General features: G+C 32.2%; 2 protein-coding genes and 1 pseudogene across 6 annotated transcripts; 2 read left to right on the top strand and 1 right to left on the bottom strand.

Moving 5' to 3' along the window:
- The first annotated feature begins 6,712 nt into the window (after positions 1–6,712).
- LOC110653854 (ATP-dependent Clp protease adapter protein CLPS1, chloroplastic) lies at positions 6,713–9,722 on the top strand. The gene is made up of 3 exons (XM_021809662.2): positions 6,713–6,846; positions 7,497–7,647; positions 9,280–9,722. The coding sequence occupies exons 1-3, from the start codon at positions 6,783–6,785 to the stop codon at positions 9,539–9,541; spliced, it is 477 nt and encodes a 158-aa protein (XP_021665354.2). The 5' UTR covers positions 6,713–6,782; the 3' UTR covers positions 9,542–9,722.
- On the bottom strand, positions 9,212–15,715 carry LOC110653853 (GDT1-like protein 5). Of its 5 annotated transcripts, none has more exons than XM_021809660.2 (14): positions 15,502–15,715; positions 15,333–15,401; positions 15,121–15,198; positions 13,793–13,852; positions 13,667–13,714; positions 12,308–12,396; positions 12,168–12,204; positions 12,046–12,093; positions 11,402–11,470; positions 11,286–11,330; positions 11,127–11,188; positions 10,943–11,015; positions 10,501–10,593; positions 9,212–10,018 (listed from the first exon to the last, which is right to left on the bottom strand). In XM_021809660.2, the coding sequence occupies exons 1-13, from the start codon at positions 15,517–15,519 to the stop codon at positions 10,513–10,515; spliced, it is 777 nt and encodes a 258-aa protein (XP_021665352.2). In that variant the 5' UTR covers positions 15,520–15,715; the 3' UTR covers positions 9,212–10,018; positions 10,501–10,512. The 5 variants fall into 5 exon arrangements, with proteins under 5 accessions (XP_021665352.2, XP_057988292.1, XP_021665351.2 ...); XM_058132309.1 differs by having other exon boundaries at positions 9,212–9,574; XM_021809659.2 differs by lacking the exon at positions 9,212–10,018 and having other exon boundaries at positions 10,311–10,593; positions 15,502–15,711.
- Positions 15,716–18,158: 2,443 nt separating this feature from the next.
- LOC110653852 (protein ASPARTIC PROTEASE IN GUARD CELL 1-like) lies at positions 18,159–20,034 on the top strand (annotated as a pseudogene).
- The last annotated feature ends 7,011 nt before the right edge of the window (positions 20,035–27,045 follow it).

Genomic DNA, 27,045 nt, shown 5'->3' with positions numbered 1-27,045 from the left:
CTATTTCCTATCGAATTACTGTTATCAGTAGAATATGATTTCTTAACTGTTTTATAAGTTATAATTATCATCCATAGCATCCTGTCTCTTTCAGGGTAATAAAATTATATTTTGTGTCTTATTGCTACACAAATAGAATATTGTTCCTTACTAAACTTTGGGCAAAAGATCCATTGCAATACCAAAACAACTATAAACCCCATATCGGAGACTGGATGACTTAGCCCTATAGGTATTATCTTTAAATTTTGACTATACTGAAATCTCTAGTCCCATAACAATTCCTGATATACTGTAATTCGTGCTAGGGTAATGGAGTCGTTAACTCTCGCTACCTTGCAACCATGATCTTTTGATATTCTAATTATAGATTTTTAAATTCCGAATTAGGATTTTCAAACTCAATTCTAGTAATAAAATTCTATTCTGGTATATTTGTACCAGAGCGAAAGCCATTTGCAACTATTCTTATCCTTGTGTACTATTGGGTAGTACGTAGCTCTACACAATAAATCCTAAGTCAGTACTGTAATCTGCAGCTTACAGCACAAACATCAAGAATATTGCATAGTTACTATGATACATCCCAATAGATCAAACTTTCCTATATCTTATTTCTCTCAAATCCACTAATATCTTAAACTTATTTTGATTATGGTACCCACTGACATCTATCAGCAGTAATACCTTTGCTTTCATCTAGGGCAGATATATTACTACAACTTACTTTTAGGTCCTCTTGCCTTACCTAATTAGGCTCACTAATTAACTTTATAATTTATCATAGTCTAGGAGATGTCTCTCACTAACAAAATTTTCCAAAACTAATTCTAGTCACGCTTATTATCGCAGTTCTTATCCTAATAAACTAATCATTAACACATCAAAATTTATTTCCATGCAAGGGAATAGCAGTAGAACATATAATTCTAGCATTAGCATATAAATAAGTAGAGCCAGAATCAAATAGTATATAATTATTCCTTTCAAAAGTTAAGAACATACCGGCAACTACATTTGAAGTCTCTGCTTCTTCCCCTCGATGCATGGCGTAAACTCTTTCTAGTGTATTCCTCTGCTCGGGTTGGTCCATTGTGCTAGGATTACTCGAAGTGTTGTCTCTACTTCTGCCTCTGCCCCTACTGACTATTAATGAGCCTCTAAAATAAGAACCTTGGACTGATTCCTCTGGTGTAATATGTGGCATAAATCGACGTGCGCTAGTATAATCTCGGGCGTAATGCCCGATTCCACCACAATTGTAGCAGGCTCCAATGACTTTATAGCAAATACCCCCATGTAATTTTCCACAAACGTCACAGATACGGATAGGGTAGGAACTTCTGGTTCTTTGCCAAATGGTTCTTGATCACTTCTGCCTTGAAGATCCGCCTCTGTCATACTTAGGAGCTCGAGGTCCCTCAAAATCTTTTCTCTTTCCCAAATTACTACTCGAACTCTAACCCATAGGTTTCTCACTCTTCTCTATTTTATGTTGCTCTTGTGGGGGTTGGGTTCGTACTTAGGCTTGGGCTGACAGATTATTAGCCATTTGTTGAAAGAAGATGGCCATTTGCTGGGCCATTTGTGCAGTAATTTGTATAGCAGGGACAGGTGCAGCTGGACCTCCAACGCTCTACGTAACTGGGGCCTCTCCTTGTACGTCAGCTATATCAAACTGCTCTACCTTTTTATCCCCCTTGTTCATATCTATTCATAGGATTTTCTATTTCCTGAACAACCTATACAAGGAGATTTCTCCCCATTAGTTCATATTTATGATGTAAATGTACTATATGTATCAAACATTCGAGCAATTGTACTTATCAAAAAATATTTCAAATTCACAGTTTAAAATTTACTTTAAAACTAGCTCTGATACCACTAAAACATGTCACATCTTACCCCTCCGTAAGGTATAACATGATCTCGTAGTACACCTAATGAACTATCAAACTTCACCTACCGGTAACCCATTAAATATACTATAACAGATTTTAAAATAATTTCCATTCATTTTTAAATTGGTGAGTAATTTTTTTCAGATATTAAAAATCTTTATTTGAATTCCAAACATAAATCAAACTTTTAGATATTTAAAATCTTCGCAATTTTTACAAATATTTCGGTAGAGTGCCGTCTGTATTTTGAGAAAACAGTTCTTCAAAACCTAAAAAGAAAAACACTCCCAATATATTTTTTCAACCACAACTCCAGTATTCAATTTTATTTTACAAATCAGCACAAGCAACCCAATACACAGTTTAAATTAAATCAAACATTGAAACATCTCATTAAGGTAACAAAATTAATATTTACATTCATGGGAGTATTAAAAATTTAGTAGTACAAAACTTTATAAGTATATAAAATCTCAAGATAATATTACAATAATTTGTATTTGCTTACATCAAAAAAATATATCACAAAAGAGTTGATACAACTGCTTGAATGAAATTATATATATATAATCACAAAATTACATCAAAATTTAATGTACAAGAGTATACCTATGATATACCCGAAGATAGTCTCACTGTGTTTTCAAGTAATCTCACTCATCTGCTCTATATTTTCTTTCACCTGCGACAGCATACAAAGCTATCGCTGAATGGTGAACTTAGTGATGCACAAACTAATAATTTAAAACTTAGTATAAGTTATGCTTTGACAACTCATAACAAATAAAAATTTAAAATTTCTAAATCCTTCAAAATTTATGACATTCAAAAATTAATATTTTTAATCATGCAAATTATTCATTTAAATAACATTTTGATCAAATAGTAACTATTTATCTACATTTCTTTTAAATCATGAAACAATACAATATTTTTAAATCACTGACAAATTATTTATTTCGATCACAAATTATCAAATTATGCATAATTTAAAGGCTGTTGCCAATAATTCACACAGTTGGACCAATGACACAAAATTTCATAATAGATGTCGTGTTATACACTACGACATTTCAAACTCTCCTAATAACCGAAGCTAAAAGGGAGGAACAAAGACTAGCTAGTATATATGAGTACTCATCCAAACTCTTCCCCAACTGGCAAGCTAGAGAGGAAGGAACTCACCCCATTTAGTGGAGGAGATATCTCACTAGACAAACTAATAAAAATTCAAAACATATTACCATGTCAACTGTGGTTTCAAATCATATTTCAAACAATTTTTATTTATAAAAGTGTTTACAAACCATTAACATATTTAATCATTATAAATTCATGCTCAAGGTTGGCAACATATCAAACTTAAAATTTGAAATTCTTTTAATCATGTAATAAATCCTTAAATGCATAAGAAAATTTATATTTAATTTATACAATTTCATTCAATAAGTAAAAATTCTCAACACAACAAAAATCATAAACCATACATTAAACTTATTCAAATTAATTTGGAAGTGAAAAATAAAAAAAAGAATTAGTTGTGCACAAACCTCTTATCTAGGTTTGTCTTGGTTCAATTCCTCCTCCTTCCTTGGAGGGCTCCTTTCCCACTAAAACACATAACTAGAGTGTTTTAATATCTATTCAATTTATTTCTAATTAATAAATTCAATAATTAAATTTTGTACACTTAATTTATCCCATAAAATTGAGTCCTTTGTACTTAGTGTAATTGTGATTACTATTTATTTGACCATTTGGTCAACATATTGACTTTTTCATACTAATTAGATATGCTAATTCTAATTACACCCACATACCACATTTTGAGTCATATTTTTGTTGGCATTGATTGCCAAATTAAATTCAAAGCCTCTTAGGGTTAAATCTCAAAATTTCAGTTTTGGGTTACTTGTCTGTACTGTTCCATTGGTCTGTTTATAGTGGGAATTTGACCAACTTTCCTTCATCAAAGTTGTTTCTTAATGTCTTAGCTTTAATTTCCTTTTTGAATCACTCTATTTGGAGTTTTTTAGCTCAAGTTATGCCTATTTTTCTAAGGCTGACTGGATTAGTCCACACCTAGAATTCTGGGCACTTTCTTGGTTCTGGTAGTTTTGGTGTGTTGATTGTAACTCACTTTTTGGATGGGTTATGATCAGAATTTTAGTTTGTGTTCTTCATAAAAGTTGTAATGCTATGTCTCAGCTTTCCATCGGTATAAAATTCAGATCATTTGGACCTTCCTACACCAAGTTATGACCATTAGAACAAGTATTGTTCATATGATTAGTTTTATACAGGGTAGTGTGCCTAAATCCAGATTTGACTTAACTATTCACTAATTTGTATTTGGTTTTAGGGCAAGGTTTCTTCATCAAAATTGTAGCTTTGGGTCTAAGTTTTCATCTCCAATTGGCCTCACACCAATTGGAGCAGCCAATTTTCAGTTATGGCCATTTGAGCTTACCAAGGTTAAACTGTTCTATTGAGGCAGCATCACATTCACCATTTCAATCCCATTCCAACCATTCAAACACATTCCAAATGACTCCAAATGACCATTTCAAACCTCAATTAGGTTCCATTACATCAATTGCCAAATTCTCAAATTTTTTCCTCCAAAACCCTAAGGGTCAAGAACCCTAATTTATCAATAACTCCAATTCATACAATTCAATGTTCACATCATATATTCAATATTACACAAGCTCCAAATCATGTTATAACTTCATCAAACACTTCAATTCCCATCAACCCTAGGCTGGCCGAACTTCATGTAGTCCTTTAACATATCATTTTGTTTTATTTTTCAACAATTTCTTACTTAGTTCAATTGCCTAAGCATGAATATAAAGAGGAAATTAGAAAATTCATCACTAACCTTTTTATTGGATTTTCCAAGTCTTTATTTCTTCAATTTTTCCTTTTCTTTCTTGCTCCAATCTTCTTTTCAAGACTCAAAGACAAGGTTTAATTATGGAGACTATGGGATTTATGGCTAGAATGAGGGTTTATGGAAGCTTGGGTATGGTTATTAATGGTGGAAGATTAAATGAAGAAAGAGAGAAGTGAGAGGGGTAGCCGGCCAACTTGTAGAAGAAGAGTAACTTTTGTTTTTTTTTTTTTTTTTAATTTACGTGTATTTATCTCTTATGTTGACTTAGTCAAATAATTAAATAAATTGATAATTATTTTGAAGTCATGCTTAGGTCATTGGGTGATGTCATAATTCTCTTTTTAACTTCTTTTCTTTTCCTTTATTTTCTTCATACTTCTTTAATTTAAATCTATATTTCAAAATTTTAATTTTTCACATTTTATTGAACAGTTAGGCCATGAGTCACCTCTAAGGGTGAATTGACCAATTTGCCCCTCGCCGGTCTGATCCGGTTTGCCAATAATTTAGTATTTCTTCCGAAACCCTGACCTAATTATTTGATCTGATTCTCAACATTTTTCTATGATTTTCATATTTTCCCTAGCTTCGCAATTTTTCCTAGGATTGCAGTGTCACAATGACCCGTACGAAAATAGGGTTATAACTAACCTCGCAGTCACTTCCCGGTACGGCTACTCATCGCTGTGACCCTCGACTCATTTAACTTTTTATGCTTTGCTTTTCTTATTTGTATTTTACCTTCTGTTAATTACTATTAATTTTTGGTTCAGGGCTTTTCTAGGTGATATAAGCATATATCTAGACATCCTGACTTTCTAGACAAACACCAAGCACCAGAACAGTAGAATGCATAGACTGCTTAATATAAGAGTGTTACAATATCACAAAGTTTTTAAGAAAAATTTATTTACTAACAAAAATGGGAAAAAAATAGAAATAAAACTTTTAAAAAGACAAAAATGGAAAACAAATAGAAATAAAAATAGAAAAATAGCAAGGACCAAATAGGTGGCCGACGGTGAAAGACTTGGTGTTCATAGTTTCTCTCCTTCTTGAGATTTTTTTTTTCTCTTCAATTCGTTCATTATTCCTCTACCGGTTGAGAGGAGAAAAACGAGTACTTATAGTGGCATAGTTGTAATATCTGTAAGTTTAAAGGATGTTTATGTAAATATAAAATACTAAAACTGCTGCCTGATCATAGAGAAAAAGCAACACTTTTGATGCTACTGATAGGGGAGAGCATTCGGTCGGTTCGGTTCCGAACCGAACTGAATATAAAAAATCGAAAAATCGAATCGCTTAAAAATATAAACCGAACCAAACCTATCACCTAAGGAGAACCGAACCAAATCAAAAAATATCAATTCGATTCGGTTCCATTGCATTAAACCAAAAATATTAGACTTTTTATTTTTTTGAGTTGGGTTATGCATCTTGGGCTGAAAATTTATTTGAGCCATTTTACTATTCGGTTTAATCGATTTTATTGGTTTTAACCGATAAAAAATCGAATCAAACTGAAAATTAAATATGTTTAAATTTTTAAATCGAACTAAACTGATAAAACTAAAAAGTCAAACTTATTGAACCGAAATGACTCGATTCGATTCAATTTTTCAATTCACACCGAAAATTACACAACCCTAGCTACTGAGCTTTCCGTGGACAAAAGTTGAGTTTCATTCTTTAACCAAAGTCCTTTCTCTTTTTTTTTTTTTTTTTTTTTGGCCCTTTAACCTGTTTTCTCCCTTCTCTATCGCAATCCCAAACGGGCCTATACGGGAAATCACAACCACCACCAAAGGAAACGCGTCGTTTAAGATATTTTCATATGGGGGTTGAAAAAACGACGTCGTTTTTAGGCAACCGTCTCTCCACGCCGCTCTATATATTAAACAAGCATTTTAAAAAAAAAAGAGAAATTGTTTAAACAATTCTCATTTTGAGACAGAGGAAGAGGGGAAACAGAGGGAGACATGGAGACTGCGATTTGTGGGAGAATAGCTCTCTCACCTAATCAAGTCCTTAGCCCTAAATCAGGTACTCTTTTTCTCTTTATTTTTTTTTTCTTTCTTTTACTTGAATTAAATTGCTTTCGCTCTCTGTAATTCGTTTTTTCTCTACTGTTTTTTTATTTTTTTTTTTTCTGGCCCCCTTTTTTAATTCTTGAATAACTTTCAATTTTCCATTTGGGTAGAATAATGAATCAGCGGTAACAGCTGCGCTAGATTTTCCTGATTCAAAAGCTATGATTGATATAATTTCGTAGTATTATAAGGGAAAGAAAAGTGAGAACTGAGTATTGATGCCATTTCTCCACTGCTCTGTTGAATTTTGGCTTTACCTACATAGGAGAATAGTTTTATACATTTTAAGCTGAAATTTGATAGATGTATGCTGATGTGTGGGCTTTCTTCTGTATTAATTGTGAGATTATTTAAATTGTCCTGTATGGAAAATTACTGGAATGGAATCTCTTCTTTTTCTTATTTGCTTGATAAATTCTTTTCTTTGAGCTGTATGTTATAGATATTATATCTGTTCGATGGTAAATTTGATTCGTTCTAGTTAGTAACTTTGTATGATTATCTGTAAAGACTACAGTGAGAGTTGGGTGGGTGGTCAATCTAGTATACATATTCTTTGGGTTGATTTTTGTTTGTGTTTATAATTTCTGACTTTTGCCGCAGGAGACAAGCATTCTCTTTCTAGAGGACCATGGATCAGCCGAGGGATTCTCATGGCTTTATCAGCTACAGGATCAGGTAAAGGAGGTGGGTTATTGGAGAGGCCAATCATAGAGAAAACCACTCCTGGCCGTGAATCGGAGTTTGATTTAAGGTATGAGCAAGCTTTTTGAGACTTACCTTGGTGTTTAACACGTTTTACAATTATTAGAATATCTTTTAAGTGGTTTTCTTTAGGAAGGGAGTGGCATGGTTAACTAAATTATTTAATAAAATTCTAAATTCAAAGAAAATGCCTGATGAATAGAGGGGAAGTATCTTAGTAACTATTTTTTAAAATAAGGGAGACATACAGAGTTGCTCAAACTATAGGGAATTAAATTCATGAGCCATACTATGAAGTTGTGGGAGAGAGTTGTGGAGCATCGACTATGTCATGATACTTCTATCTCTCTCAATCAATTTGGTTTCATGTCCGGTCGTTCAAATATAGAAGCGATTTTTCTCATTAGAAGCGATTTTTCTCATTAGAAGCTTGACTGAGAAATATAGAGATGTGAATAAAGATCTGCACATGTTTTTTATTGATTTGGAGAAGGCTTATGATAGTGTTCCAAGAGATATCTTATGGAATGTGTTAGAACAAAAGAGGATATCTATTAGGTACATACAAGTGTTGAAAGATATGTATGAAGGAGCAATTACTATTGTGCGCACGGTGGGAGGGGACACAAGAGATTTTCCGACATTGATTCCCAATAAGTAAGATTCCCAATAAGTTGAAAGGAAAATTTTACCGTACAGCCATACGACCGGCTATGTTATATGGTAGTGAGTGTTGGGCACTGAAAGAGTCGTGTGCGTCTAAGATAAGAGTTGCAGAGATGGGAATGTTAAGGTGGATGAGTAAACATACTAGACTAGATAAAGTCCGTAATGAGAGTATTAGAGAAAAGGTAAGAGTGGTGCCAATTGAAGATAAGTTGAGAGAAGGGAGATTGAGGTGGTTTGGTCATGTGAAGCGTAGAAATACGGAGGCTCCAATTAGACAAGTAGAGCACATTAGGTTAGAGGATAGAAAGAAAAAAAGGGGTAGACCTAAATTGACTTGGAGGAGAGTAGTACAACATGACCTAAAAGTATTACACATTTCTGAGGATTTAACCCAAAATCGTTTAGAGTGGAGAAAGCGAATCCATATAGCCGACCCCAAATTTTTGGGATAAAAGCTTAGTTGAGTTGAGTTGAGTTGAGTTGATTTTCTTTAGGAAGGGGACTGCATTGTTGTCATAAATCTATGGAACGTTTGGGATCTTCTTTAAGAAGCTAGCATTTTCTAATGAACATATGAGGTGATAGTAGTTGGGTATCTGATGACCCAAAATGAGAGTTGCAATTATGTTTTGAAGTCAACATCAGGATAAAACAAAAATAACTTGGGAAGTTACTTTGCATGTGATTTGGCCATAGCCACATTTTTCTTTTTATCTCTCTCTAATATTTTATTCTTGAGTGCAATGATGATAGTTTGATGACCGTGCTACTCTAATGGAATCCCCTGTTGATTGTGCCTCATAAGTGCAAGCAAAATTCAATCTTCGCCTTAAAATAACACCAAGTGACCTTACCTACTGAACTTGCCAATACCTACGTAATTTATTTCTTTTTATGTAATATATATATATATATATATATATATATATATATATATATATTCCTTTATAGCATAAAATGAAATGTAAAATTGAAAATTTTAATATTATATTTCTATATTCTTTTTCTTCAGGAGATCAAGGAAAACAGCTCCACCTTATCGGGTGATACTGCACAATGACAACTACAATAAAAGGGAATATGTTGTTCAAGTATTGATGAAGGTTATCCCTGGAATGACTCTTGATAATGCAGTTAACATAATGCAAGAAGCACATTACAATGGCTTGTCAGTGGTGATTATTTGTGCTCAGACTGATGCTGAAGAGCACTGCATGCAGCTGAGGGGTAATGGGCTTCTGAGTTCAATAGAACCTGCGAGTGGTGGGTGCTGAAGATGGACCTAATATGAAAGTCTCCTCGTGTTTCTGTGGTAAAAATTATCTCCATCAGAGTATCGGATAGTGTATATAAGTTAGCAATGTCAGTGTTTGTATGAAATCTTTTTCAACCATGCGCAAATGCAAACAATGGGAGATGGTCATTTTTGAATAAAAGAGACTAACTTCACGGCTATTTATTAGGAAAATGTTTATGCACAAAACTGATAAAAAAACAAAATCCTTATTTTAGTGGCTTACACCAAACAGAATAGATATAAAAGCAACAAATGGATAGCCGTTGGCGTAAATGCAAATGGTACAACATGCTGCTTGATCGTGTCAATCAAACATGTTAATTAGCTATTTGAATCTGTTTGTTTCTTATTGTACGGTTGCTCCCAAAAAAAAAATTTGATATGGTGCTGTGGACTTGGCAAATGGCAATATTTTCAATGTCTTAATTTCAATCCAGCAAACCAGCTTTTAACCCTGAACAGATGCAACCACAAATGGTAATCAGTTTTATTGAGCACAATGTACCAGCATCCACTATCATGTCCAAGTGCTTGCGGTGGTGTGCACTTATTATTTTCCCGGGACTCGGAGTTCCCCTATTTGGTGAACAATTAGGAATGCTTTCCCATTTTAAGAACAGTAGCATCAGTTTGCTAAATCATTTCTTAGATACTACTCCAAGATGTTGGATTTTCCATGGCTATGTGCTTTTGCATGCAAAAGACAGTACTGCCTCCAGTGAGAAGGACAATTAGGTGCCATTGCATACCACCAAAAAAATATTATCATTCAACCAATCATGAATATTCAGTTGAACTTAGGTTTTGCAGCATTTTCTTTTTCTCTTACATAAATTAGTTGAAAGACACCGTATTTTTAAAATTTCCTCCCACCCGAGTAAATTAATAGCCACTGACTTCTGAGATGAGGTATTGGAGTGTGTTACAACTACTAACCATTAGCAAAGATCAGGAGCCTCGTGAATCCGCTGTTGAAAGGAAGGACTGGATCCCAAAAATTATAAAAAGAACTCCACCTGACAGGGCAACCTGCACCACAAAAAATTATGACTTTAGATGTGTTGTCAAATGCTTTGCTGCAAAATAATACATCAACCTAAAGATGGCAACTCAATGTTATTCTTTTTTCCCCAAAATTTATTCATTTATATGCATTTAGCATTTGATGATAACATATAAGAATATGAATTTTTTTTAAAAAAAATCATTTATATGTGTAAAAACAAAAGACGGATACCCACTCCGGGCCCAGACTTGTTTTCCACACCTAGCACCCACCCTGATTCTCAATGGCAAAAAGGATGGAACAACAAAAACCCATCCCATCCCTTTGCCATTCCTATATAAACCACAATAGAACATAACCAATTATAATTACTATTCTCTCAGATATCTGAGATGCCAGGCTTTTTCCTCCAACAACAGCAGCAGTAGTACACAATGCTTGGCCTCTGAAAAAAAACACAAAGGAACGCAATAAATATAGACATCGAAAGTCACTTAAACCACCAAGTAAATAGTGCCTCAAATAAACACGTCGAGAAATCAACACTATAACTTACAGAATTCCACCAAAAACAACACCAAATGGGTTCTCATCTGCAGCCAAACCAATGGTTGCTATCTGAAATTGCAGTCATGCATTGTGCAAAATAAGAATAACAAAAAACTGAATATGGTTATGAATATTCATAGGTATGCAGTCCAGTGCTGGCTCTTACCTGGCTCTTGTCACCCCATTCACCAAAGAATGTAATGGAAAATGCCTGCAAAATAGGCATGATGAATTTCATTAGCTTAACAGAATTTAATCTTGTAGTTTACAAATAATATTTACCTTCAAGAATATAGGTGAGAAGAACTGTGAAAGAAATGGTCGTCTTTGCTTCTTCAATTCATCATCAACCTGGGAGAAAAGTTTAAAATACAAAGCCAAGTTTAAAAAATTTCAATACAGAACATTACAGTTCTCATGATTCCAATTAAGGCATAACTAAGCATTATGTCATATATAAGATGAGCATGAATGTAACATTTTGGAAACAGGAAGCTGATTCCTTCCTATCATAAAATCTCAAGATTATCAGAATTAATGCTTCTACAAACATCCACTAGCATAAAAGCTTGACACCATATAACAAGGACACCAGCCTGCCTGCACTTTGAAAAGAAATATACACATTATCTTTGTTCAGCCATGTACCATATCTGGGCCAATTACTGGCATAACATTTAAGAAATCCTATTTAGGATAATAGCTTACCTAACAAATAAAATTTATACTATCTAGACATCCCCTTTAGTTTCGAGGTAAAAGTATTTATCTCTTATTGGAGAAATATTTTGGAAGGGAAACTACCAAAATGGAAATATCAAGTACAGTCAACCAGAAGAGCAAAGAACAAAATAAAGTCTTATTAGAAAAACAAACATCTTCAGAATTAGTCGAGCAAATAGGCATTGTTAACATTGTTTTTCTACCTTGACATCCTCTTTGGTTGTTCCTGTGTTAGCTTTCCAATCAGCATTCTAAGAACAAAACAAAGGCAAAGTAAAATAGGATTCCACTTAAATCTAAAACTCATTACAGGGGATAAACAAACCAATTTTGCTTCAACTTCAGCCAATTCTTCAGCCTCCCTGTAGGATAAACACATAATTAACCTCTAATACATCTTCTAAAGTGAAGATGAGTGCAAAATCAAAGTAAATAAGAAAATGATGAGAACAAAAAAATTAGTACCCTTTGTCAGTAAATCCATCCCACAAGGACCAAATACCAAATCCAAAAAACAATACAGTTGTTATGTGATGAGTCCATGTGCGAGAGAGCTGCATTATTTAATATTACCTCAAATTCAGTTAACAAATGTAAAACGAATTGACACATGATTTTAAGTGTATGTCTTAACAAGTTCAAATGCATACACTATTAATTTTGAACACATACTACATGACTAATTCATCATTTCATTACAAATGACATATGAGATATGGAAAATGTTCTAGAAAAGACATACACATATAATGAATATATAGCATAATAAGGAATTCATCGAAATTAAATTACATTCAAAAACTCTTTATATGTTCTTATGATGCATTCTCACAAAGTATGAAAAGATTAAGACCCTTCACAAAATTCAAACCATTCCAAATCCACAAAAAAATGACCTAGGAGAACTACAGTTTGCAAAAGAACAAAATTACTAGCTAATGACAAGAAATAGGTTATGAACTTACTTCCATTGATTAATCTAGGAATCCAAACTTGATGAATCAAAAAATTGATAAAGTCGTTTACAAGCATGACATTGATAAATAATAGATAAAATTAATAATCATGAGATATTAAGGCTGATATGGCAAAGATGCTATAGTTCATACCTGAACAGGTTCTGATCATCTGAATTCTGAATTTCCGACCATGGGATAACCATATAATCATCCACATGAAACAATGATTTTCAAATTAAAATCAATATCTTTAGTTCATTGTCTGCCTAATAAAACCCTAAAACTACAACTTTAAGCCTCAAGTCAGGCTTCCCGCCCTTGTCCCATGTCAAACTAGCTCATAAGAAATGTCATTCAGCAAAATTTCGCAGGTTGTCATAACCAAAGGAATTAGGATCCTGACAATATAATATCATCTGTTAAACATTCATCAATATCTACAGACTAAACAAACTGCAAGGCTTCTATGTACATTACTTTACTTTGATAATTAAACAACTGACAGAAGATCAAGTTACAAAGAGAGAAAGAAAGAGAGATGAAGCCAGGGAAGAAGCTATAGCTGTACACCAGTGATATTGGTGGACTATCAAGTAGCATGATTGCAGCCTAGAATGCCTGAGCAAAGGAAAGCCAAAAGTTGTATCCCAATGCTATAAATCACCTTATGTTTGTCATTTCAAGAAAGTATATCTTTAAAGTAAGAGATGAAGAATACAAATCTATTAATTATTTCATAACAACTTGTAGAACACATAAAAGAGATGTAATTCATCCTCGATTTATCATGTTTGGGTGCTCCAAAAGCGTCTCCATATTAACCTACACATATAAACAACTTTCAGGTAGCAATTAGATGGCCTACCAGATTTGGAGCAGCCCAGCCAACAACAGCAGAAAGGATAGTCATCACCTACAACAGCAAGCACTTACATAATTTAGCCATCGTAGATGAGGGATTCAACCGAGTGCCCGAAAAAGAAAAACTTACAATTAAAGCTGCTAGGCAACCTGACAAAACAAGTCTTCTTGGGTGACGCATTGCCAATATCTTGAAACAAGTAACATAAGTCAGACAAGCACAGACAAGAAGGAAATAATTTTTGCGCTACACATCAAAGTAAAACTGTAATACAAGTTCCAACACCTCAGAAAACAATATAAATGGAAAAAAGGGTGAAAATTTGAGGTGGTACTATTGCTAACTTTTCAGATGACCACACAAACAAACTACAAAGGACAAACAAAAAGCTTATTGAGAAAATATGAAATATAAAAGAATTTAAATAGTAAAACACAAAGAAAGCACCGCTAATCCCCACTCACAAAAAGAAAAAGGTTTCATCAGAACAATTCAAATGATATCTCAAAATCTTCTTTATTGTATCTGTAGTCATAGTTTTCTCCTCAAGGCTGTCTCACTACATGTGAAGACCATATACATGATCACTGGTCTTTAGTCCTTTGATTTCTTCAACCAACAAGTGGAATATATCAGTTCAAAATATTAGCTTTGGAGCACTCAACGATGCAGGAATAATTCTTCTACAAAGGCTGTTATTGGATAGAAATTCTACATTTTTACCATCAAAACTTTGCTCAAAAAGGTTTTGCATTTTGAGACCCTAAAATGTAGAACAACAGACAACTCCCATTAGTGATGCTTATTGAGATATGTTGGCTCACTCTTCAATCATGCCTACGAAAGAAGTCTCCCCACCTTGAGTGCATAACTGCAACTGCCAAAAACACCCAAGTAGTTGACAAGCTAATGTTTGACCAAATTTAATTGAGGAAAGGGCATGCACGAGTGATGGAGATAAAAAAAAAAAAAAAATACATATGTGCAACATTAATTAACTTGTAATGCAAGTTTGACATAAAGCCCACAGAGGCAGGCAAAAACCAAAACTAACAGCAATATCAGTAGGCTGCTGGAATAGCAATAATACTAACACAAAACCTTTCAACATGACCATAGCACACAGGTAGGTAGTAACTGGGGGAGACAACACCCAATAGAAATAGATAGATTATTAATGTATGAGAACAGAATCACAACACCAAAGAAAAGATATGAGGATATATTAAACTATAAAACAAGAATTGATCCCTGTCCTAGTGGACCCTGTGAAAACGCAATCTATCACTCAGGACGAGAACTTAACCATTTTAGCGTAATATGTACTTTTTAATACACGCCCAGAAAGTCTTAACATGTCTCATCTGAATTTAGAAAAGGGGGAAAACAATAATTTACTGATTGAATTGACACAAAATAGCAATGATATAAACAAATAAGCTCGTCAGAAACCCAACTTGGACAATTAATTTCTCTGCCATACATAGAAAATAAAGCTGCGTATCATGTATGCAGTTTATGATTCCCGCATTACTCTGCCAATACGCAATTAAAAAAAAAAAAAAAAAAAAAAGAACGGTAAGAGCAAGCATTCAATCAACTAAAATCCAACTTCAAAATCGATGAATTTAAATAAGAAATACTATATAAATAAAAAGCGTAAACGAACCGCAGCGGCGAAAAAGGTCTTGTCGCCGATCTCGGATAGTACAGTCATGACGAGAGACTTTGTGAACCCCTTTAACCACCAAAAATAAGAGTGAAAATTGCACTAAACAAATAAAAATCCAGATTAGAATGGCATAATAAACATTGGCCATTGAGGATTAATATTTTACCTGCACAAGCGAGCTCATGTTTGCTTAGAGAAGAAAATCAGAGGCTGGCGTGGAGGGTCGGCAGACAAAAGAGAAGGAGGGTCTATCGTGTGCAAAGAGGAGTGCAAGAGATTTGACCTCGCACTCCCGGTACACGTAAGTGAATGAGGGCGCAGCGTTAGATTATGAAAGGTGAAGTTTAGACTCTGTCGTACGTTTCCGTCAGCATGCACTCCGAGGCTGCCGCGTAGAGCAGGAAATTTCCAAGAAATAGGAAAGGCTTATGTCACGAGGAAAAAGACAAACTCTCTTCAACTAAAAGAAGTTCAGTTGACAATTTATTTCTGTGAGGTACCATACACTTCATTTTACTATAACTTATGAAACATATAAATAATTATTAAAATATTAAAAACATAATTAAATATAAATAATTAGGAATATATTATTAGATTTAGATTTTCATATTTATTAATTAAAATTAATATGTATTTACGCTTTTATTAATTAATTGTTCTCTCTTATAAGTAATAAATATTATTATTATTATTGTTTTCAAAATAATAATAATAATAATAATAATATTATTATTATTATAATTATTATTATGTAACTTTACAAGTTTCCTTTTTATTTAAAATATTGTTAATGTTCATTAATAAAATAAGGATCAATTGATATTTTTTATTAAAATATTTTACATAATTATATAATCATGTGTTTTTTAATTAATTTCTCATAAATTTAATTATTAAATTTTTTATAAAATATTAAATAAATAAATTATTTATATGACTTGTTTGAATATGATAATTTGTTTTTTTTTTTACATGAGAATATTAATTTAATTGACTAAATTTATCCTATTAAATTTTTAAATATTGAAAATTTAATATTTGAAAATCAATTTTAAAATTTTATTTTTAATATATACTGTTTTAATATATTGATTTAAAAAAAAATTAATTCGCCACTGTAAATTGTGTGGCACAAATCATGTATATATTGACCTACAGATTTAGGTCGGTTAACAAACTTCCTTTCTTTTCTTTTTTTTTGTATATATAAACTGGAGACTCTTATTTTTATTAGAAATACATTTAATAAACACTTTTTTATTAAAAATTAAGTCTAATCTTAAAATATATGTGTTAAAATTAGGACTAAAAAATTATGATGATTTTTTATATCTTCTTTAGTTCTAATGTGAATCAAAGGATAATTTCATGAACACTCCAAGTGTTTCCACCATGGCTGACATTTAGGCTTACCGTCCCTCATAGGAATGAATAAAAAGTAAATTTTTGCTTTTCTTAAGGAGAGTGCTCTAGAATATATTACAAAATTAGAAAGGGAAGTTTCTTTATAGGGAAGGGAAAGAAATTCTTTTGAAAGCAATGATCTACACCATTCCTTCTTATTGTATGAGTATCTTCCGTTTACCAGTTCCACCTGTGAGGAATTGCAATTGCAACGAATGATGAATTTATTTTAGTGGGATGCAAAAGCAGAATGGACACAGAATGTGAAGAAGAATAAAGGTTGAATGGGATTTCAAGATCTTCATCACTTAAACAATGCTTGAAAAGCAAGATTGAAGAATAATCTCTAATCCAAGTACTCTTCTCAAAGCTAAATACTTTCCTATATCAAATTTTCTTCAAGCAGGAGAGGGTCATAATCTCAGTTATGTGTAGAGGAGTCCATTGCTACCTAAAGAATTTGCTATTGAAGGGAGTGAGACAGAGAGTAAGGAATGGTTGGAATATTAATGTATGGAAAGACGCTTAGTTGGCCAATGAAAATAATTTTATTAGTTACTATTTTCTTACCGTCCACACACAACACCCCCCACAACCCCACCACCACAACCCCACCGCCGGCGCGCCCCCCCCTCTTTGAATTTTATGGGAGCATGCAGAGGATGTCCGACTCTGACACTTCTCAAATTCATAAGTTTAATTCAGCATAGATTTTGCTCAATTTGAAAGCAATCTTCCAGTAATAGGTAATTGGAATCTCTTTGGCAACCCCCTCTTTGAAAAAAAATTTAAGATATTGTTTCATTAATGATAAAATTGCACTAATATCTTTTATTGTAATTAATTTATGCAGAGAGATTATTGTGGGTGTAATGATAATTTAAATTTTATTTAATTTCACTTCAAAATTTCCCACACCTTTTTTTAAAATAAATAAAAAAACCGAAATGTTTTTAAAATCTTATTTCCTTTCATTTTACAACCTTCCCAAACATTATAATGTAATTGTGGTAAGGATAAAATAATTAATTATAGTATCTGTTATTATGTTATATATGTGGCTGAGAGCTTAGTACTTAATTTTATAATACAATGATTTTGAAGGTTTAAATTATTAATCGATTAATTTTATAAATATTAAATATTATAAATAATAAAATACTTATTTAATCCAACTTGATTTAATAATTAAATATATATTATTCATCTAATAAAATTGAGCTTCAGGTCTTATCCCGCGATATCCTTAAAAAAAAAAAATTAAATAGCGTCTAACAAATTAAATTGCCCATTTGAAATAGCATTTCGTATCATTGGACACAATTTAAGCTAAAGATTAATGAACGTGCAAAGGCAGCTTGTATTTCCCCAAACGCTCTCTAAAATGAACTAGCCCAAGGAACACTAATATCTAACCCTAGATTATCTTTTGAGGTCAACCAACTCTCTTTCTTATGCTCACTTCAAGCTTCCCTTTCTTTTTTTTTTTTGCAACGAGCCCAGCGTGAGTCGCTTCGTATAAAAACCAAACCACTCCAAGTCTCCAACTCCAACCGTTTCTATCCTACCACCACCAGTCCACCTTTCCCTTTCTCTGCACTGGCCAAAATGGGGATTGTCTTTTGCGCTCTCTTCGCCCTACTTCTAACTTCTCCCTTCGCCTGTTCTCGAACCTTACCACACGCCTTTACAACTTCACTTCTCGATGTCAAAGCGTCCATTCAAAGGACCAAAGACGTTTTCTCTTCTCTTCCTAAAACGACACCGCCGTTTAACCAGCAAGAGAGCGTTTCCTCTTCCTCGTCTTGGATATCAATGGAGCTACATTCTAGAACTTCCATTCAAAAGGCTTCACATACTGACTACAAGTCCCTTACCTTAGCTCGACTCGAGCGCGACTCAGCCCGAGTTAGATCTCTCACTGCTCGTTTAGATCTGGTCATTCATGGCATTTCCACGTCAGATCTTAAACCCCTTGATGGTAATATGGAGTTCAAAGCTGAGGATCTTCAAAGTCCCGTTATCTCCGGTATTAGTCAAGGAAGCGGTGAGTATTTCTCCCGACTTGGAATTGGGAAACCTCCGAGTTCCGTTTATATGGTGCTCGATACCGGCAGTGACGTTAGCTGGGTTCAATGCGCACCCTGTGCCGGCTGCTACCGGCAAGCCGATCCCATTTTTGAGCCCGGTTCGTCTATTTCGTACTCGCATCTTACTTGCGAGACCAAACAATGCAAGTCCCTCGACATATCTGAGTGTCGAAATGGCACGTGTCTCTACGAAGTGTCCTACGGAGATGGCTCACACCGTCGGCGATTTTGTCACCGAAACCATCACTCTTGGCTCGGCTTCGGTTGAAAATGTGGCCATTGGCTGCGGACATAATAATGAGGGTTTGTTTGTTGGAGCCGCAGGCTTACTTGGACTCGGTGGCGGCTCACTCTCTTTTCCATCTCAGATAAATGCTACGAGTTTCTCTTATTGTCTAACGGATCGCGACTCCGACTCTGCTTCAACTCTCGAGTTTAACTCAACTCTCCTTCCTAATGCTGTTACTGCTCCATTAATCCGTAACCACGAGCTCGAAACATTTTATTTCCTCGGGATAACAGGACTGAGTGTAGGTGGCGAGTTGCTCTCTGTTCCCGAGTCAGCATTCAAAATGGACGAGTCGGGAAACGGAGGGATAATTATTGACTCAGGCACTGCCATAACTCGGCTGCAAACGGACACCTACAACTCTCTGCGTAAAGCATTTGTGAATGGCACGAAGAACTTGCCGTCGACCAACGGCGTCGCGTTGTTTGACACGTGTTATGATTTGTCCTCAAAGACTCGCGTGGAGGTTCCAACGGTGTCGTTTCACTTCCCGGAAGGCAAGGAGTTACCGTAACCAGCGAAGAATTACCTGATACCGGTTGATTCGGAGGGAACATTTTGTTTTGCCTTTGCTCCAACGACTTCGGTGCTGTCAATTATTCGGAATGTACAGCAGCAGGGGACACGTGTCAGTTTTGATATCGCCAATTCCCGTGTTGGGTTCCAGCCAAATAAATGCTAGCGGTTGATGGGTTGAATTATTTAACTTTTTGACGGTTTTACCCTTAACGATGAGAATATTTTACGAGGTATAGCTCCGAAATGTGATGCATAGGAGGTAAAGTTGACATAGCCGTTGTAATGTAGACGTTGGTGTTTATTTAAAGGGAGGGAAGCAGAAATGTAATTGCAATCGTATGGTTTGCAATTCCTTTTATTCGTTCGTGGATGAAGGAGAGATGTTCTTTGTCTACCTTGGGTGGGGAATCTACATTCCATGGCTTATGCCTCGGGCGGCGTGGGATTTTCCATGTGCAGATGGCAAAATAGATGGGGGACGAGAAATTAAAATGATTAACTTTTTTTTTACAGAAAAATTAATTATTATTTAACTTATTAAAAAATGTAATTATTATTTTTAAAAATAATAATCATGTAATGAAATTAATTTTGAAGAGTAAATAAATAATTTAATATTATTGAAACTTGAATACAAGACTTTAATTTTAACTAATTTATCATTAATTTAACCTGATTTATCTAATTGATAACAATTAAAATTATATTATTTATTTAATAAATTTATATTCAAATTTCCATTTTTTCAATCTCTCGGTTAAAAAAATTAATTTATTACTTAATATTTTTAAATGGTGAGATGATAGTGAGAATCTGGACAGCAAGAGATGGGTATAATTTATCCTATATGATGAGATGGAAATTTTACATCGAATTTAGTAAGACTAAATAAGGATAAATTCTTTATCGAAGGGATCCAATTTTTCATGTTTGAAGTAAATAGTCTATCGGTTTTTTTAATAGGATTAAAATTCATTTAATATATCCATTTGTATAAAAAATTATAATTTTATTGATAAGTTATATAGAAAATTGTAGTAACTGAATGCAAATTGTACTGTAATTTTTTATACAAAATTATTATACCTTAATAAATGTAAAAAATCTATTAGTTTTGTCATTAAAATAATATAGGCGCATGCTGCACCCATTATTTATTTATTTATTTATTTTTATAATTATCTTCTATTTATTATGAATAAAAATATTGAATTCTTACAAACCTAATTTGATAGATTTAATTATTAAAAGAAACATTTTAAAACAATAGAAAAATTCAACTTACAACCATATTGTAAAAAGAATTTCTCAACAAAAATTACATTTCACAAATTTATTATTTTTTGCAAAATGCTGAGGCCTGATCAGGGCATTGTGGATTGGACGCCTTGCTTGTTCTTAAAGTAGGGGTTGGTTTATTGGGTTAGCGTTTCCAATTCCATCTCAATCGCAACTTCAACTTTGGAATTCTGTGCTGAGCTTTGATTTCAAATAAACTTGTTTAAATGTTTTATTTAGTTAAAAAAAAAAAAAAAAAAAGAATCCATTCCCATACTCCAAAGACCAGGGAGGATCATGCAAAGCAGTCAGCACATCCAAACAAATACAATTATAATCCCATTAACAAAGAAGCAACAGCAGAACAAGTTGTAGGGATCAATGAACATTCCCTAGTATATTCCACAGATTCGCATTCCCAACTCACTCCGTCTAAAACATGTCAATTGAATAATTAAATATTTATTCTATAATAATATTATTTATATTTTTAATGAAGTATAATATTATTACAAAGAAAATTTCACCTATATAAACAAGATGTGGTGCCACTTCAACAAAAAATGAGAATAACTTTTATAAATGTTCATGAAAACAGGAGGTAGCACAAAGTCATATTCGTGCTAAAATTTTGATAAACTTTTTAATTAGAACTAATTGATTTATGTGTGTAGTATTTTCAGTTCTATTTAATAGGAATTTAGGTTTAAGTTAAGGCCATCATGATTTCTTTAGAATATTAAAATACTTACACTAAGGAAAAGTTTAAATCGGAAAATACTTTTCATTATGCATGAAACAATGAGATCTAACAATACAAGCTAAGTAGAGAATTGTTATAAATAGCTTGTATATTAGATAAAAGAGAGAAAAAAAAATTCTCACATTATTGAAATACATGAAAAGAAAGAAGTGAAATATATATATATATATATATATATATATATATATATATATATATATATATATATATATATATATATATATATATATATATATATAATTCTGTTGTGGCACTTAGCACGTATGTGTGTGAAATAAAATAATTATCTTATTTTAATTCTAATAAATAAAAAATTACGAACAGATGTGGTTGTTAATAAATAGATGTGTCTATTAATAAACAGACATGTCTATTTTATATAAAAAGTCACAACTGTTTGTATAGGTGTCTGTTAATAAACAGACATGTCTATTACATAAATAGTTATATCTATTGAAGATAAACAGATGTGTCTATCTATAAAAGGTGTCATAAGTTTTCATTTTTTATAAATATGGATGAGTTTTTCAATCCAAATATATACTAATTCTATTTCTTATTCTTCTTCTTCTTCTTTTTCTTTTATACTCTCTCTAAATTCGGTTCGTATAAAGAGTTCTTAAGGGAAATTTTCAAGAGTTGCTGTCTGCAGATTTCAGACTTTATTGTATCCTGGAGGTATATTGCCATAACTTTGCAACAATCTAGTGGAGGCAATTAATACCTTAAAGATAGTGATTTATCATGCCTCAAAGCCTATTCTACACCTGCTGCTTTAACAATTTTAAGATATCAATCGCAATAGAGTCTAAGGCTATTTCCGTGATGAATCAAGAGTTCGTGAAACTTGATTGTTTTGATGGAACAAACTATGTTCGCTGGAAAGACAAGATGCTATTCTTACTCATCACATTGAAGATTTCTTATATACTTGATCCAAGTTTGCCTGCCATTTCACCACCAACTCTAGAAGATTCTTAACAAGTGAAAGCAGATCGAGACAAACATGAAGAAGATGAATTGTTATGCAGAGGTCATATTCTTAACAACTTGTCAGATATGTTATATAATATATTACTTCTGTCAAGTCTCCAATGGAAATCTAAAAATCACTGGGTTCAAATACAGCTCAGAAAAACAAGGTATGGATAAATTTCTCATCATGAAATATTTTGAATTCCAAATGGTTGATAATATATCTATTATGGATCAAGTCTATGAGTTACATGTCCTTGTTTCAAAACTTAAAGATTTGAAAGTGATAGTTTCTAAATCATTGCAAGTAGGAGGAATAATAGTAAAACTTCCTCCTAGTTGAAATGATTATAAGAAGAAATTACTATATACCACAAAAGATTTTTCTCTTGAACAGATTCAGAAACACTTGCGCATTGAAGAAGAGACAAGAAATCATGATAAGAAATTTGTTTCTGAATCTACTACAAAAGTTAATTTTGTGCAAGAAAGTCAGAGTTTTCAAAAGAAAAATTATGAAAGTAAGAGAAAGTTTTCTGAAGCAGCAAGCAATAGTACTAGTTATGGCAGCAACAACAAATCAAATAAAGAAAGAACTTGTTACAATTGTGGCAAGAAATGGCATTACAAACGTGAATGCAGGTTTCTAAAGAAACATAAGAAAGAAGATATGAATAATAGTGCTCAGAATTCCAATAAAGCAAATATAGTCGAACAAACTACTGAATTGATTGCAATGATATCAGATTTGCATATTAGAATGGTAACATAACTCAATATGGCTATAACAACCAAATCCAATGATTGGTGGTATGATTCTGGGGCTACTGTTCATGTTTGCAATGACAATACTTAATTTAAAAATTATGAAGAAGTTGTAGATGGGTAGAAATTTCTAATGGGCAATTATGATTCCGCTAAAGTGGTGGGAAAAGGAAGTGTTGAATTAAACTTCACTTCTAAAAAGAAGCTATTATTAGTAAATGTGTTGTATGTACCAGAAATAAGGAAAAATCTTGTGTCTGCTAGTCTATTGTGTAAGAAAGGTTATAAGGCTGTTATGGAGTCTGATAAAATAATTGTGTTCATAAATGGACTATTTGTGGGAAAAGGTTACTTATGTGATAGAATGTTTAAACTCAATATTAATAATAATATGAATATTTATGTTTATATTGTTGAGTCATCTTTATCTTTATGGCATGATTGTTTAGCACATATTAGTTTTATATCTTTAAAATTTATGGCTAAATATGATTTAATTTAATATATAGATGACAACAAAAAATCTTTTGAAATTTGTATACAAGCAAAAATGATTAAGAAATCTTTTCCAAAAGTTGAAAGATCTTCTAAGTTATTAAAACTTGTGCATTCTAATATTTGTGAATGAAATGAAATATTGACAAGAGGAGGAAATAGGTATTTTATAACTTTCATAGATGATTTCTCCAAATATATTTATGTTTATTTAATAAAAAATAAAGATCAAGCATTCCAAATGTTTCAGATTTATAAATTTGAAGTTGAGAATCAAAAAGGAAAAAAGATCAAAATTTTGAGAAGTGACAGAGGTGCTGAGTATTTTTCCATTGAATTTTCTTCATTTTGTAAAGAAAATAGAATTATATATCAAATTAGTGCACCTTATACACCACAACAAAATGGGTTGGCAGAAAGAAAGAATAGAACCTTAGTGGATATGCTTAATTCTATATTTGTGAATTCTAATTTGACAACAAACTTATGAGTAGAAGCTTTATTTACTGCTTGTCACTTACATAATAAAATTCCTTCTAGGAAATTTAAAGTTGCTCCATATGAATTATGAAAAATAGAAAACCTAACTTGAACTATCTAAGAGTATGGGGCTGTTTAGCATATTATAGAGTTTTAGATCCTAAAAGGACTAAATTAGGTCCTAGAGCTTTGAAAGGAGTTTTTATTGGTTATGCCGAAAATTCCAAAGCTTATAGAATTTTAAATTTTGACACTAATATAATTTTAGAATCTAGAGATGTTGAATTTATTGAAAATAAATTTCATAATGACTCTATACATGAACCCATGAATAGTTTAAGTAAAAACAATGATTCTAGTATTGATATTAATTTTGAATCGACTTCTAACAATAAAAAAAAGTTAGATTCTTATAATGAAATTAAAAGAAGTCAACGTATTAGAAAAAAAAAGAATTTACATCCAGATTTTATATATTCTTAGGCTATTGTTTTTCTAGTAGAAGTCAATAGATCAGTTGTACTTAACAAAATATAAATTTTGTACCAATTTTGTTAAATGTAGAAGATGATCTTAAAACGTTTCAAGAAGCAATGACTACAAGGGATTTGGCTTTTTGGAAAAAGTCAATCAATGATGAAATTGATTCATTATTATTTAATAATACATGGGTTCTAGTTGATTTGCCACCTGGTTCCAAACCAATAGGATGTAAATGGATTTTCAGAAGAAAATATAACACAAATAGATCGATTCAAACTTTTAAAACTAGATTGGTTGCAAAGGGTTTTAAACAAAAAGAGAGAATTGACTACTTTGATACATATGCACCAGTGGCTAGAATAACATCTATTAGAGTACTTTTATCTTTAGTATCGATATATAATTTATATGTACATCAAATGGATGTTAAGACAACCTTTCTAAATGGTGACTTAGAAGAAAAAATATATATAGAGCAACTTGAAGGATTTGTTCTACGAGGGAATGAAAGAAAAATTTGTAAATTAATTAAATCTTTATATAGTTTAAAACAAGCACCGAAGCAATGGCATGAAAAATTTTATTATGCAATTTTGGAATATAGCTTTAAATATAATAGTACTGATAAATGTATTTATTCCAAGTTTACAGATGATTTTGGTGTGATAATTTATCTTTATATTGATGACATGCTTATAATTGAAACAAATATGGAATGTATGAATGATACAAATAAGTATCTAACCTCAAAATTTAAAATGAAAGATTTAAAAGAGGCAGATACAATCTTAGGTATCAAAGTAAAGAAACATAGTGGAGGTTTTGCTCTTTACAAATCTCATTATATGGAGAAAATATTAAATAAATTTAATCATTTAAAAGCCAAAGAAGCAAAAACTCCACATGATGTTTCTTCCAAATTAACAGAAAATTCTAGCAGGGCAATTGCTAAAATTGAGTATGCCAGTGCGATTGGTAGCTTAATGTATTCTATGTACTGCACTAGACCTGATATTACTTTTGCAGTATGTAAATTATCAAGATACACTAGTAGGCCTAGTATTGAACATTGGAAAGCAATTTCAAGAGTTATTGGTTATTTAAAAATAACTATAAACTTTGGTTTATTTTATAATAAATTGTCAATTGTGTTAGAATGTTATACAGATGCTAGCTGAATAACTAGTATTAATGATAATCAATCAACTTTCGGTTGGGTTTTTACCTTAGGAAGATGTGCTAATTCTTGGCCATCAAATAAACAAACTTGTATAACACATTCTACAATTGATCAGAATTTATAGCTCTAACAGCAACTGGTAAAGAGGCAGAATGGTTGAGAAATTTTTTACTAGATATCAAATTGTGGCCACAACCGATGCCTGCTATTTCCTTACATTATGATAGTCAAGCAACAATGTCTACAGCTTATAATAAAATTTATAATGGAAAGTCTAGACATATTAGCTTAAGACATGAGTATGTGAGACAATTAATCTCTGATGAAATTATTACTATTACTTATGTCAAGTCTTGTAATATTCCATTAAATTTACTAGCGATGGAAACCCTACTTTATAGTATTATTACTAAATAATGTTTAAAGGGTAACAACAAGTCATTAGTAAATATTATAATAAAGTACTTAGTGTATTAAGTTAATAGAATCAAGATAAATATTTATACTCTTAATAAAGTTTAATATTATTTCAAAGGAAATTTCACCTATATGAACATAGAAAATGATGTCGCTTCAACAAAAAGTGAGAATAACTTTTGTAAATGTTCATGAAAATAGGAGGTAGCACAATGCCATATTCATGCTAAAATTTTGGTGAACTTTTTAAGTCGAACTAATTGGTTCATGTGTGTAGTATTTTCGATTCTATTTAATAGGAATCTAGGTTTAAGCTAAGGCCACCATGATTTCTTTAGAACTTTGAAATACTTACATTAAGAAAAAGTTTAAATCAAAATATACTTTTTATTATGCATGAAATAATGGGATTTAACAATACAAACTAAGTGGGGGATTATTATAAATAGCTTGTATATTAGATAAAAGATATAAAAAGAATTATCACATTGTTGAAATATATGAAAAGAAAGAAGTGAAATATATATATAAATTCATGTATATATATATATATATATATATATATATAT

This window comes from Hevea brasiliensis, chromosome 13 (genome assembly GCF_030052815.1).
Source record: "Hevea brasiliensis isolate MT/VB/25A 57/8 chromosome 13, ASM3005281v1, whole genome shotgun sequence".
Classification (NCBI taxonomy): domain Eukaryota; kingdom Viridiplantae; phylum Streptophyta; class Magnoliopsida; order Malpighiales; family Euphorbiaceae; genus Hevea; species Hevea brasiliensis.
This window is presented reverse-complemented; position numbering and strand designations above follow the sequence as displayed.